Source organism: Pelodiscus sinensis, chromosome 24 (genome assembly GCF_052426305.1).
Source record: "Pelodiscus sinensis isolate ZL-2025 chromosome 24, ASM5242630v1, whole genome shotgun sequence".
In the NCBI taxonomy this organism is placed as follows: Eukaryota; Metazoa; Chordata; order Testudines; family Trionychidae; genus Pelodiscus; species Pelodiscus sinensis.
The window spans coordinates 24,211,522-24,226,206 of record NC_143075.1 but is presented as its reverse complement, the minus strand read 5'-3'; the positions used below and the strand labels follow the sequence as shown (position 1 = coordinate 24,226,206).

Genomic DNA, 14,685 nt, shown 5'->3' with positions numbered 1-14,685 from the left:
GCTCAAATACTGGACTGTCCGGTTCAAAAATGGACACCTGGCAACCCTAGCTGCATGAGGTTGCTCGTGCTGCATGCCTCTGCACAGCATGTGGCCAGGCTGTGCCATGTGCTGCTCCCTCTCCCCCACCCTGTGGCTCCCCATGTCCCCAGCACACTTGTGAATGGTAGCCACTGCACTCACCAAACGATCCCTCACCAGCTTCTGAGGATGCCCAGGACACATCCTGACTGCTGCTGGGCCAGGGTGGTGGGGTCTGGCTGCTATCCTCTGACGCCTCCTCCTCAGCGTAACGGTCGCCCTCCTCTTCCTCCGGTTCCCTGGGCCAGACCACTGGGGTGGCCACCGATGTGTCCACCTGGGCCAGCAGGGGATTGGCCACTGTGTCCCCCAGGATGTGTTGCAAGCGGTGGTAATGGGGACAGGCAGTGGCTCCGCCGCCCCCACACTCACTGGCCTGCACATAGATGATCATCTAGTCTGACCCCCTGCACAGTGCAGGCCACAGAATCTCACCCACCCCTCCTAGAATAATCCTCTTACCTACATCTCAGACATTGAAGCCTTCAAATAGTTTGAAGACCCCAAGATGCAGAGAATCCTTCAGCTGTGATCTGCACCCCATGCTACAGAGGAAGGCAAAAAACCTCCAGGGCCTCTGCCAATCTACCCTGGAGGAAAATTCCTTCCTAACCCCAAATATGGCGATCAGCTAAACCCTGAGCATGTGGGCAAGACTCACCAGCCAGACACCCAGAAAGTTCTCTATAGTAACTCCTATCATCCCTCCATTGACCTATTTACCACTGATAATGGTCAATTAGTTACCAAGATCATGTTATCTCATCAAACCATCCCCTTCATGAACCCATCGGCTGTGTCTACACTGGACCACTTATTCCGGAAAAGCAGCTGCTTTTCCGGAATAACTTGCCAGCTGTCTACACTGGCCGCTTGCTTTTCCGGAAAAGCAATGACGATTTACTGTAAAATTGTCAGTGTTTTTCCGGAAAAACTATGCTGCTCCCGTTCAGGCAAAAGACCTTTTCCAGAAAAACTGTTCCGGAAAAGGGCCAGTGTAGACAGCACAGTAGTCTTTTCCACAAAAAAGCCCCGATCGCGAAAATGACGATCAGGGCTTTTTTCCAGAAAAGCGCTTCTACATTGGCCACGGACGCTTTTCCGGAAAACTGTTCTGTTTTAAGCATTTCCGGAAAAGGGTGCCAGTGTAGATGTAGCCATCTAGTTTAATCTTGAAGCCAAATAGATCTTTTTCCCCCACTACTTCCCTTGGAAGGCCGTTCCAGAACCTCACCCAGTGAGAACAACAGAATTCCTCCACATGGAATATAAAGATGGCTTTAGAGGTTTCTCCCTCTTTGTTTTCATTCCTGTCTTCATTCCACCACTTCAGGAGCATCTTTGCTATGAATTGAGCCCAAAAGGACTTGTGTAAAATAGTAGTTTATTCCATCTCTGCTTCAAGTTTGCACCAGGCACATTGTAATTGGTGTATTTAATTAGTTTCCTTTAACAATTTTACCTCAAAATGTCCTCTCTGTTATTATTAAGCTTTTCAATTGTATCGTCTAAAAGACTGGCAGTGCGCTCTTTTGCGTAAGATCTAAGGTATAAATTGACCTGCATTTGTGTCTGGCTCGTTGGTATCAAGAGAACCTGTTCAGATTTGGTGAGACTGGTTTTCATAACCTCTTCTCTGTGCAAGGTGTGGTACTGGTTGTGAAACAGCAGGAGCTGATGTACCTAAAGGGATTGCTTGTGTGTCTTTTATTTGCCATAGTGGCCAGCAAGAAGTGTTCTCTGTCACTGGTTTGGGGCGCTTTATAGCAGAGGACCCCCAAACTTGGGCTATAAGTAGTTTTGTCTTAAGCAATTCACCCTGATTTGATCCTCTCAGCAGTGCCCCCAGACTCCCTGTTATATTACAAAAGGGTCTGTCTCATCCTTGGGTTCTCCAATGTGACAAAATGTGTGAGCACTGACCAGTGTTCCCTGTAAGCTGCATGGCAGCACTTCTTCACTGGTGATTAATCAGCCCCACCCAGTCAGAGGCTCATGGCTCCATGCAAAGAGCTCACTGGGCAAGGCTGATTAATCACCTGTGAAGCTTATAAGGCACACTGGCACTGACTAAAGCTCTCTCTGTTTGAACTACAGCTTTTACCTTTCTCTTCCAACAGATGTTCAAGGAGGTTTCAGTTCCATTGAACCTTTACCCAGTCTGAGCAGTTATAGCGATTCTGTCTTCAGTGAACTTCTGATGTGCAATAAGGTATGAGCATTCACTGAAGCTTTTCCCAGAGTCAGAGCAGCTGAAGGGCTTCTCTCCTGTGCAGATACTCCTATATCTAATAAGGTCTGACCTCTCACTGAAGCTTTTCTCACAGTCAGAGCAGTTATACACACTGTTCCATATAATCTTTCCCATTCAATTGCAGAATGAATTTTGTTAGAGGCACCAATATGGAGGGAGATGTGTGACATCTCCATATTCGTGCATAGAACATAATTCATGTAAAAGCAGGAGGGCACAGGGGGCTTGAATTGTGGGAAGGAGGTGCAAGGCTGGGGCAAAGAGTTGGGAAGCAGGTGTGTGAGGACTAGTGCTGAGGTAGGGCCAGGAATGAAGGGCTCAGGGCTGAGACTGAAGTTTGAACTATGGAGTGGTGAAGGCTACAGCTAGGAGTTTGATCTCTGGGAGGAGGCCAACGTATGGTGGAGTTTGAGGGACAAGCCACCAAAGGGATACACTGAGGACAGAAGACTCCCACCAGCTTTCTTTCCCCCACTCAGATGCTGCTGTGAGGAGTGGGGGGAAAAGAGGCACCTCTCCCTGCCATGGCAGCTCTGGGGCTGGGGCCATGGGATAGACAATTGTCTGTCAGCCCATTGCAAGTCTAAGCCGCTGTTCAGACCAGTGGGTACAGGCATCACTCCTCACCACAGCCCTAATTGCTTGCATGGCACTTAATAGTCTATTGCATGGCCATATGGTTATGCATCTCAAAGGTTATAGGATTTCTCTCCTGCGTGGATTCTCCTAGGTCTAACAAGGTCTGAGCTCTGAATGAACCTTATCCTGCAGTCTGAGAATTTATACAGCTGCTTTAACAACCATGTTGTGAACAAGACACGAGAAGTAATTCTTCTGCTCAACTCTGCACTGAGTAGGCCTCAACTGGAGTAATGTGTCCAGTTCTGGGGACCAGATTTCAAGAAAGATGTGGAGAAATTAGAGAGGGTCCAGAGAAGAAAAACAAAAATGATTAAAGGTAAAGACGACATTACCCATGAGGGAAGACAAAGAATTGGGATGATTTAGTTTGTAAAAGAGAAGACTGAAAGGGGACATGATAGCAATTTTCAAATACCTAAAAGGATGTTAGAAGGAGAAGGGGGAAAAAATTGTTGTCCCTGACCTCTGATGATCGGAGAAGAAGCAAAGGGCTTAAATGGCAGCCTGGGTGGTTTAAGTTTGAAATTGGGAAAAACTTCCCAACTGTCATGGTGGTTAAACATTGGAATAAATTGCTGAGGGAGGTTGTGGAATCTCCATCATTGGAGGTATCTAAAAGCAAGTTACATAGACATCTATCAGGGATAACAGATGGTGCTTGGACCTGCCACGAGGGCAGGGGATTGGACGCAATGACCTCGAGGCCCCTTCTAATTCTAGTGTACTATGATTTGATACCATGATTCTATGATTCTTCTGTGTGGACCGTATGATGATTGTTAAGACCTGAGCACTGACTGAAACTTTCCCCTCAGTCAGAATAATCAAAGGGTTTCTCCCCGGTGTGGATTTTCCTATGTGTAACAAGATTTGAGCGCTGACTAAAGCTTTTCCCACAGTTTGAGCAGTTATAAGGTTTCTCCCCTGTGTGGATTCTCCTATGTTTAACAAGGCCTGACCTCTCTCTGAAGCTTTTCCCACAGTCAGAACAGTTGAAGGGTTTCTCTCCTGTGTGGATTCTCCTGTGTCTAACAAGGTCTGAGCTTGTACTGAAGCTTTTCCCACAGTCAGAACAGTAAAAGGGTTTCCCTCCTGTGTGGATTTTCCTATGTCCAAAAAGGAGTGAGCTCCTCCTAAAACTTTTCCCACAGTCAGAGCAGTTGAAACGGTTCTCTTCTGTGTGGCTTTTCTGATGTCTGACAAGATGTGAGTTCCTACTGAAGCGTCTCCCACAGTCAGCACAATAAAAAGGTTTCTCACCTGTGTGGATTCTCCTATGTGTAACAAGGTGCGAGCTGTCACTGAAGCTTTTCCCACAGACAGAGCAGCTGAAGGGTTTCTCTCCTGTGTGGATTCTCTTATGTTTGATAACATCAGAGCTCTCACTGAAGCTTTTCCCGCAATCTGAGCAGTTGAAGGGTTTCTCCCCTGTGTGGATTCTCCTATGTCTAACAAGGTCTGACATCTGACTGAAGGTTTTCCCGCACTCAGAGCAACTGAACGGTTTCTCCCCTGTGTGGACTGTCCTATGTTTAACCAGGTGACACCTCTCCCTGAAGCTCTTCCCACAGTCAGAGCAGTGGAAGGGTTTCTCTCCTGTGTGGATTCTCTCATGACTAATAAGATGTGAGCTCCTACTGAAGCTTTTCCCACAGTTAGAGCATTTGAAAGGCTTATCTCGTGTGTGGGTTCCTTGATGTTCGATAGGAGTTGCACAGTCACTGCAAGTGGAGGATTCCAGCTGATGGGGGATTTTCTGCTGAGCAGTTTCTGTGTTTCTTTTCACCCCTCTGCTCCTCTGACTTGATTTACCCTGTCTCTCCACTGCATGGTTTCCCTGCTGCCTTTCTGGGGTATGCTGACTCACACCAGTCTCTCCCTGCTCTGCTCTCGGGGAAACATGGTTTTCAGATCTTTCCAATAACATTCCACGCAAAACCACTTGCTGATGAAGTCCTTCCTGATGAAGACTCTTCTCATTGTTCGCACTCATCATCCCATCACCTGCTGGGATAAAGAATTCAGACAGGAGTCATTCTCTGTGCTGAGCTGAAAGGAAAACTCTGAAAGGGGAATAGGAAAGGGGGAACACACCGAAATAATGGCTGAAACAGTTAAATATTCATGAGCTGACTTCATCCTCCTTTCTCATAACCCTTTCCCAAGGGAGTTTAGTAGATTGCTCACACGTGTGGTAGTCTCTGATCATCTCCCTTCCTCAGAATCCTGGAAATTCCTGCACAGCTCCTTCCCTTGCACCAGCCAGGAGATCACATGAGCTTTGGAGACTGGAAATCCCGCTCGGGGTGCAATTAAACAAGTGCTGATCTTGTTCATTAAGGTCTATGCCATTATTGCTTCCAAACCCAGGATCTGAGTCACCCACCCAGAGAGGTTTCAAGATCCCAGGACGCACTCACCTGCAGTAAAGGTGCATCCCCTCTGCCTTGGCAATGGCCCAGCTCATTCCCTCAGCTCTACTGAGGACTGGCAAATCTGACAACAGGGCCCACAGGCAGGGCTCAGATTGCAGCTGCCACATGCTGGGTCACTAGGACTTGGAGAGAAAGGACCCAGCAGAATTCTAGCTCCCTAAGGGCTCTGTGCACAATGCTCCTGCCTGAGGGGCCCAGCTCCTTCTGCTCACTGGCTCAGATGTTCTACTTGAACCAGGAGGCAGGGGAAGTTCTCTGAGCAGCTAAATGAATCTTTGGGGGGCTGTTTCAAATGATGCCTATGCTCCAGACCCCTGGCCCTGACTGCCTGTGACTCCGTGGGCCCAGCCAGCTGCCCACAATCGCTGCTGGCCATGGTGGCATTGGGATGTGCTGCTTTTTCAAGGTGTGCAGTTGTTGCTGCAGCTGAGCTCCACCTCTGCTACCTCAGTTCTACTCCCCTAGCAGCAGCAGCAGCCTCTTTGTGTGGTTTCCCAATCTTCCTCTTGTAGCCAGCCTGGCCTCCTATTTGTTGTTCCCCCGGCTGCACAGAATCGGTCATTTGCATTTTTGCATCTTGTGGGCACATTCTGCACACCTTCAGCCAGACCCCTTCTTGGACCTTCTAGTGCTGGGAAGATCCCTCTATGACATTATAGGATTAAAATATGATCATGTGGATCATTGTGCTACCACTGTTACACAGATGCAACAAACCTTGTGCAAAGTGGGTTGTGTGCGGTGTCAATGAGAATGTTTTGATGTGGTGACTATGATTATCCTGTCTGTACGTGGACATCATTTTTGTGCCTCAAGTTACAAATATGGACCATGCACCTGTATTTCAAAGATGGTTGCTGCTGTGGAAACACCCACAAGGTAGTATCCATCCAATCCAGCCAGCACACTGAGTGGAACGTTCAGATTGATGGTCCATCAACAAAACTACAAGTCATGGAAATCTCATCCCAACCAAATGGACTTTCCCATGGACTTTCCAGCCAGATGGTGGGTAATGCCTGCCATGGCTCATCAGAGCAGGCAAGGGTGTGTGACCAGCTCATGTGACACTAAACTTCATATGGTCGTTGCGCTTTTTAGCTCTCAGTGCTGGGGGGGTTTGCTTTAGAACTGCCTGGTGAAAAGGAGGAAGGATGGAGTGAGCAGGGGAAGGGCCTTGAAGAAGGGGCACGAAGGAGGCGAGGCAAGGGTGTTTGGGTTTGAGGTAGATCCTGGATTGCACTTAAATTCAAAAAGTGATCTTGTGCTTAAAAAGGCTGGCTTAGAACAATGAGCTCCGCTCTGCCTGTGCTCCTTGTAAGCGGCGCACACCAGAGTTGTTGACTTGAGTCCCACGACTTGAACTCAAGTCCGACTTAAGTCGCCTAGGTGACTCGACTTGAGACTCGACTTGGGTTCATTGTTTGTGACTTGAGACTCGACTTGAGACTTGCTAATTTTGTTAAATCGGCTTGGTGAAAAAACTGTCCACAAATGCCGATATTGATGGCTTATACAAAAGTGACTGGACATTTTTTAAATTAAGACTTGAGACTTGAACTGTAGTGACTTGAGACTCAACTTTGACATGACAATGACAACTTGAAGACAACACTGGAGCATACATGCGGTTATGCAGCAGAGATTCACATGGGCCCCCAGCTGATCAGCAGAGTACACACAGCTGGCAGCATGTGCTCAAGTGCCCCTCTCCCACCTTACACCATCCTGCAACCGCTCTGGCTAACTATGCAGAGCGAGGGCAGGGGCAGTACTCATATCAGAGTGACTTCTGCCCCTGTACCCTGACTCCACAAAGCACAACAGAGGGGGGACGACAGCCTGGCTCAGAAGAACTCCAAGCTGCTTCAGTCTGAACTATCACAGTCTGCCTTGCTTCCAGAGGCAGTGCTTTGTGTGTGAGATGTCTGAGCAGCCAGCTCACATAATCTGTCTGATGCACACACATACTCTCCCCCTTCCCCTGCTCATGTACCCCACCTGCACAGAGCAGGGCAGGAAGACAAAGCTCAGGGACAGAGCAGGACAGATAGCAGTGTTTAAAAGACAGTACATGGGGTTTGTTTCTCAGCAGCAACTTGCAGTGACCTGTGCTCCCTTCTGAGCTGGTACCATTGTCGGGGTGGGACATATTTCACTGTTCCTATGCCCAGGAAACTGGGACACTAGTACCCTGCCACTTTGCCAATAAACCTGGGCATGAACGGAGTCTGTGTCTTTCTTTAGCAACAATGGTGAGCTGTGCTGCATGGGCTAATTGAACGTTCTGCCAATGCAGCTACCATCAGAGCTCTGGAAAAAGTCATCCAGAGCAACTGTAACTACTCTCTGTGGAGCTAGCAGCAATTAATACAGCACTGAAGCTGCAACAGGAAACAAAGATTATCAGTCACAGCATCACCCAGGATCTCTGATGTCAATTACAACCTCACAGTGCAATCGGGTGCTTATATGGAGCAGAGCATCACTCCTATTGAATGTATTTATCCTTCCCTGGACCTGCGAAACAGGGACATACTGCAATAGCTGTTGAAAAGACATAGGACTGGACACAGAGAGGAAGGTGAAAGCACAAGTGGAACTGTGACTGGCAAAGGATGTGAAGGATAACAAGAAAAGTTTCTACAGGCATGTTAACAAGAAGGTGATCAGAGAGGATGTGGGGCCCCTACTGGATGAAGGAGGTAACCTAGTGACAGATGATGTGGGGAAAGCTGAAGTACTCAATGCTTTCTTTGCCTCTGTATTCACGGACAAGGTCTGCTCCCGGACTAATGCGCTAAGTGACGCAAGAAGGGATTGACAGCCCTTGATGGGTAAAGAACAGGTTAGGAACTATTTAGAAAAGCTAAACGTACACAAATCCATGGGTTCGAACTTAATGCATCCGAGGGTACTGAGGGAGTTAGCAAATGTCATTGAGGAGCCTTTGGCCATTATCTTTGAAAAGTCATGGAGATCGGGAGAAATCCCGGATAACTGGAAAAAGGCAAATGTAGTGCCCATCTTCAAAAAAGGGAAGAAGGATGATCCAGGGAACTATAGGCCATTCAGTCTTCCCTCGGTTTCTGGAAAAAACATGGAAGGGATCCTTAAGGATTCCATTTTGAGGCACTTGGAAGAGAGGAAAGTGATTAGGAATAGTCAGCATGGATTCACAAAGGGAAAGTCGTGCCTGACCAATCTGATTAGCTTCTATGATGAGGTAACTGACTCTGTGGACATGGGAAAGTCAGTGGATGTGATATACCTCGACTTTAGCAAGGCTTTTGATACAGTCTCCCACAATATTCTTGCCAGCAAGTTAAGGGAATATGGATTGGATAAATGGACGGTTAAGATGGATAGAAAGCTGGCTAGAAGGTCGGGCCCAGCGGGTAGTGATCAATGGCTGAATGTCAGGATGGCGGTCGGTTTCTAGCGGAGTGCCCCAAAGTTCAGTTGTAGGACCGGTTTTGTTCAATATCTTTATCAATGACCTGGATGAGGGGATGGATTGCACCCTCAGCAAGTTTGCAGATAACACTAAGCTAGGGGGAGAGGTAGATACGCTTGAGGGCAGAGATAGGGTCCAGAGTGACTTAGACAAATTGGAGGATTGGGCCACAAGAAATCTGATGAGGTTCAACAAGGACAAGTGCAGAGTCCTGCACTTGGGACGGAAGAATCCCAAGCATAGTTACAGGCTGGGGACCAACCAGCTAAGTAGTTGTTCTGCAGAAAAGGACCTGGGGGTTACAGTGGATGAGAAGCTGGATATGAGTCAACAGTGTGCCCTTGTAGCCAAGAAGGCTAATGGCATATTAGGTTGCATTAAGAGGAGCATTGCCAGCAGATCCAGAGATGTCATCATTCCCCTTTATTTGGCTCTGGTGAGGCCACATCTGGAATATTATGTCCAGTTCTGGGGCCCCCACTACAAAAACGATGTGGATGCATTGGAGAGGGTCCAGCGGAGGGCAACCAAAATGATTAGTGGGCTGGAGCATATGACCTACGAGGAGCGGATAAGGGAGTTGGGTCTGTTTAGTCTGAAGAAGCAAAGAGTGAGGGGGGATTTGAGAGCAGCCTTCAACTTCTTGAAGGGAGCTTCCAAAGAGGAGGGAGAAAGGCTGTTCACAGCAGTGACGGATGGCAAAACAAGGAGCAATGGTCTCAAGTTGTGGTGGGAGAGGTCCAGGTTGGATATTAGCAAAAACTATTTCACTAGGAGCAGTGAAGCACTGGAATGGGTTACCTAGGGAAGTAGTGGAGTCTCCATCCCTAGAGGTGTTCAAGTCTTGGCTTGACAAAGCCCTGGCTGGGTTGATTTAGTTGGGACTGGTCCTGCCTAGAGCAGGGACTTGACGACCTTCTGAGGTCTTTTCCAGCTCTATGATTCTATGATAAGTGACTTGACCAAGATCACACAGGAAGTCTGTAGCAGGGCAGGAAATTAAACGCAGGGCTCCTGGGTTCAAAGCCAGACATTCACAGAGGAAGAAAAAGTCCCGCCCAAAGAAATTTCACTCTAAAAAGACAAGACGGATGAAGTGATTATCAAAATTGCACAAAGAGGCAAGTGAACCCCCAAGAGAACAAAGCCAGAGTTTTTAAAGGGACCCCAGCCCTAAGTCTGCATTGCAAGAAGAGCTTTCCTCCTGTTCATCTCCTACGGCAGGGCTGGCCAACCTGCAGCTCATGAGCTGCATGTGGCTCTTCCCCCTCTTAAACTGTGGCTCGCAAAGCCTCGCCTGTGGCTCACGCCGCTCCTAAAAACGGCCCCCTGTTCCCTGTGCTCCCCATCCGTGCGGTGGAGCAAAATGGAACCAACAAGATGGTGCGGCCAACAGGAGCCTGATGTGGCCAAAAAGCCAACTGAAGTTTTTTTAAAAGGGGCAGCATCCTCTTTTTTTCCTTTTTTTCTCGACCACATGTGGCTGGGGCTGTTTTTTTGCTCGACCAAACACAGCTGGGGCTTTCCTTTTTTTTTGCTCGACAACTTTTTTCCTTCGGCCCTTTGGTGCTATATACCCAACTATTGTGGCTCTTTGCCTTTAATGAGTTGGCCACACCATCCTACAGAGCTGCCCCTCACAGAATACTTGCAGAGTATGAACTGCCTCTCATCAACCCTCCCTCAACCCCAGAACCCAGCCCCCCTCATGGACAAGAACCAGCATGACATAGATCAGCCACAGCCAGGAAAGGACTCCAGGAACTGCACCCTCCCTCCAGGGGCTCGGCACACTGGCACAAGTGGTACCCCACAGGCACTAGCCAGACCCAGACCCATGGTACCTGTCGTTCCTGCCTGGGGCCTTCCACTGACACCTCTGGCCAAGGCACAACGTGGGCAAGATTGTGGGGAACCACATGAAGACCTTGGGTGTGGGAAGAGCAGCACCATTGTTATGTCCCTGAACCTGCTTCCCCAGGGAGAGGGCGTGGAGGGGACAGTCTCTCACACAGGAGCCAGGTTTATTAGGGCTGAGACTCCTAACATTAAGGGACAAGGGTCAATAGGGGCCCCTGAACCAAACCCAACCCAGCTGCTTCCGAGCCCATCCAGCCTCTGATACCCAAGGGCACAGGAATCCTTACCCAGCCAGCTCACAGACTCATAATTCTCCTGCATCACGTTCCAGTACAGGGCTTTCTGACCCAGGTCCAGCAGAGCCCATTCCTCCTCAGAGAAATACACGGCCACTTCCTCGAAGGTCACCGGCTCCGCCGCAGCCATTTCCTTTCCCTGGTTCTGCAGGCCACAGGCTGAGCTGGAGAAAGACATGGGTGTTGTGCAGACTGTTAGGATAAGACAGGCAACTGAAGACATTTCAAAAGAAGCTTGAATCCTTTCCGCACCCCAAGTCTCCTCAGACTGTCCCTGGTGACACACATACTGTCTCCTCAGACTGTCCCTGGTGACACACATTGTGGGCAAAACCTTGCGTCTCAATATTCCATAAACAGCACACACAAGTTAGGTCCCAAATCCATATTCATTTCTCTCAATATCTGGCTTGAGTTTCAACATTAATACGCCTGAAACAATGGGATTTAATTCGGAGCACCCAGTGTTTCTTATAAAGAAGCCACTTTCACCTGCCTGAATACGGATGCAGGTGTCTAAATTTAGGCTCTGTGTTTAAAACCCCTAGTCCAGTGGTCTCCAACGTGTGCCCGTGAGCACCATGGCACCAACCAGGGCATTTATGTGTGCCTGCTTAGTGGTGCCCCCGGGACTGCAGTGCATGTGAGGTCCCACCCCCAAGCACCCAGCACATGCGCGGCCCCCGTCCCGAGAGCGTGGTGAATGCACGGCCCCGCCCCCAGGCGGCCCGGCAGCCCCGCGCGGCACACACCACCCAAAAAGGTTGGGGACCACTGTGTCTTCCTCCATTTATTTGTTAGCAAAGGCCTAGGTCCTCTCATCAGGTTAAACCAACAAAGACTTTATAATCCCTCTCCGGAACAGAGATTAAGTGAAGTCAAAGGGACCATTCAGATATTTAAAACTAAACACACTTGTTAAATGTTTACAGGATGATATCCTAAGATCACAGAGTCACAGCATCAGAAGGGATCATTAGATCACATTCTCTTGTCCAACCTGTATCACAAGCCATTATATTTAAAACCATCACCAAATGGCAAAACTTTATTTCCCTAAAGCACATTTTCAAGAAAGCTGTCAAGTTTTTATTTGAAAAAATCAGGAGATGGAGAATCCACCACTTCTTTTGCTCATTTGCTTCAGTGGCTTTTTTTTCTTCTTCTTTTTTCTTTTGCTGAAAGTGACTTTTGCCCGAACAGGAGGAGCATAGTATTTCTGCAAAAAGCACTGATTTCTTAGAGTAGGAAGTCAGTGCTTTTGCGGACATTCAAGCGGCCAGTGTAGACAACTGGCAAGTTTTTCCGGAAAAGCGGCTGATTTTCCGGAAAAACTGGCCAGTCTAGACGCAGCCAAGGAGGAATGAGCAACAAGGGAGGACCCCTGATTCGGATGGAGAAGATAATCAGTTGATCGCCCAATCTTCTCCATCTGAATCAGGGGTCCTCCCTTGTTGCTCATTCCTCCTTGGCTGTGTCTAGACTGGCCAGTTTTTCCGGAAAAGCGGCTGATGGACAGATTAGAGGATTGGGCCAAAAGAAATCTGATGAGGTTCAACAAGGACAAGTGTAGAGTCCTGCACTTGGGACGGAAGAATCCCAAGCATTTTTGCAGGCTGGGGACTGAATGGCTAAGTAGCAGTTCTGCAGAAAAGGACCTGGGGATTCCAGTGGATGAGAAGCTGAATATGAGTCAACAGTGTGCCCTTGTATCCAAGAAGCCTAATGACATATTAGGGTGCATTAGGAGAAGCACTGTCAGCAGATCCAGAGAAATGATTATTCCCCCTTATTCGGCTCTGGTGAGGCCACATCTGGAGGATTGTGTCCAGTTCTGGGCCACCCACTATAGAAAGGATCATAGTATCATAGAGCTGGAAGAGACCTCAGAAGGTCATCAAGTCCAGCCCCCTTCCCTAGGCAGGACCAATCCCAACTAAATCAACCCGGCCAGGGCTTTGTCAAGCCGAGACTTAAACACCTCTACAGATGGAGACTTCACTACTTCCCTAGGTAACCCAGCCCAGTGCTTCACCCCCCTCCTAGTGAAATAGTTTTTGCTAATATCCAACCTGGACCTCTCCCACCACAACTTGAGACCATTGCTCCTTGTTCTGCCATCTGTCACTACTGAGAACAGCCTTTTTCCATCCTCTTTGGAACCTCCCTTCAGGACGTTGAAGGCTGCTCTCCAATCCCCCCTCACTCTTCACTTCTGCAGACTAAACAGACCCAACTCCCTCAGTCTCTCCTCATAGGTCATATCCTCAAGCCCTCTAATCATTTTGGTTGCCCTCCGCTGGACCCTCTCCAATGCGTCCACTTCCTTTTTTATGATAAATACTCACATAATAGATATTAGATTTTGGTGTAACCATAAAAATTGATTTTCACCATTTTAACCTAATTTCCATATGCAGTCAAATTAATATTTTGGTAACAGTTCAAAGTTGTCTAGTTTTAAATCATTATCCAAGATATTCAGGAGACAAAATGATATAGTTGGACATACTATAACACACTGGTGTATAAGGAGATAGAAGAGAAACATCTATACAGCATCTGGAAATGGGTGACAGAGGAGGGATCATGTGAGAATTACCTGTTGTGTTCCCTCTCTCTGGGGTATCTGGTATTGCCCACTGTCAGCAGACAGGACACTGGGCTAGCTGGACCATTGGTCTGACCCAGTAGAGCCGTTCTTATGATGTTTTTTTAAAATAAATGCATTTTTCTTTTATTTACTGCCATTAAATATGTCAATACAATTTAGATTCTCAGGCATTTTGGAATCTCCCTCCCCCAAGATGTCTCCAGATCCTCTCCACCAAGAAAATCTTCAAAATTCTGATACTAACAGATGAATCTAACAGATCTCTGCAACTTTTTCAGCAAGGAAATTTCACTCACTGATTTCTTTTTAACATTGGTTGGGGAAGGGTTGCTGGTTTGTAAATACTTAGAGAAAGAGATGCAAGAGAATCACGATAACTCGTTCTTGCTAATAGCCTGGTCCGAACACCTGCTGAGAAGGCCCGAATGCTACCAAATGCCAAAATCCCATCCCAGCGCCTGGACGGGGCGTGATCCGGAAGTGCGAGTAGAACCCTTTGTGCTCTCGGACAAGCCACGTCACCGCTCTGCCTCAGTTTACCGGCCTGCCCCTGCCCCGAACGCCAGGCGCACGGGCGGGGAACGAGCGGACGGGACACACAGCTGCGGAGCCCGCCCCCTGGCGGCGGAACAGCCGCTGGGTCCCCGCGGCAGGCGGCAGGCGGCGGCGCGGGCGGACTCCTGCAAGCCCCGCGCGCTCGGTTGCCTGGGAAACCGGCGCTTCCGGCCCCGCCCCGCCTCGGGCGGGTGCTAGGGACTGGGGGAGGGGCGGCCCCAACTGAGCTGCACACTCGTGGTGCACAAGCGCACATGGAGAAACCCTGCCCCCCCCCAGCGATTTATCGGCACGGACCCCCCCGCTGACATCTCCCCCCCCCCATAAGTCCCCTTCCCGCACCCCCGCCTCACCTCGGCGCCTCCGAGTCTTCCTGCCCCCCCGGGAACTGAGCTAACAGCACCAACGGCTCCCCCACAGCCAGCGGCGCATGCGCAATGACCAATCGCAGCAGGGTGGGCGGGGCCTGTGCCCGTGCCGGGAGTGACGGA

The 14,685-nt window shown here is 48.9% G+C and overlaps 1 protein-coding gene across 1 annotated transcript; it reads right to left on the bottom strand.

Annotated features, from left to right (window-relative positions):
* Positions 1-2,444: 2,444 nt before the first annotated feature.
* Positions 2,445-14,667, bottom strand: ZNF436 (zinc finger protein 436). The gene is made up of 3 exons (XM_075906115.2): positions 14,548-14,667; positions 11,017-11,189; positions 2,445-4,984 (listed from the first exon to the last, which is right to left on the bottom strand). The coding sequence occupies exons 2-3, from the start codon at positions 11,153-11,155 to the stop codon at positions 3,789-3,791; spliced, it is 1,335 nt and encodes a 444-aa protein (XP_075762230.2). The 5' UTR covers positions 11,156-11,189; positions 14,548-14,667; the 3' UTR covers positions 2,445-3,788.
* Positions 14,668-14,685: the final 18 nt, after the last annotated feature.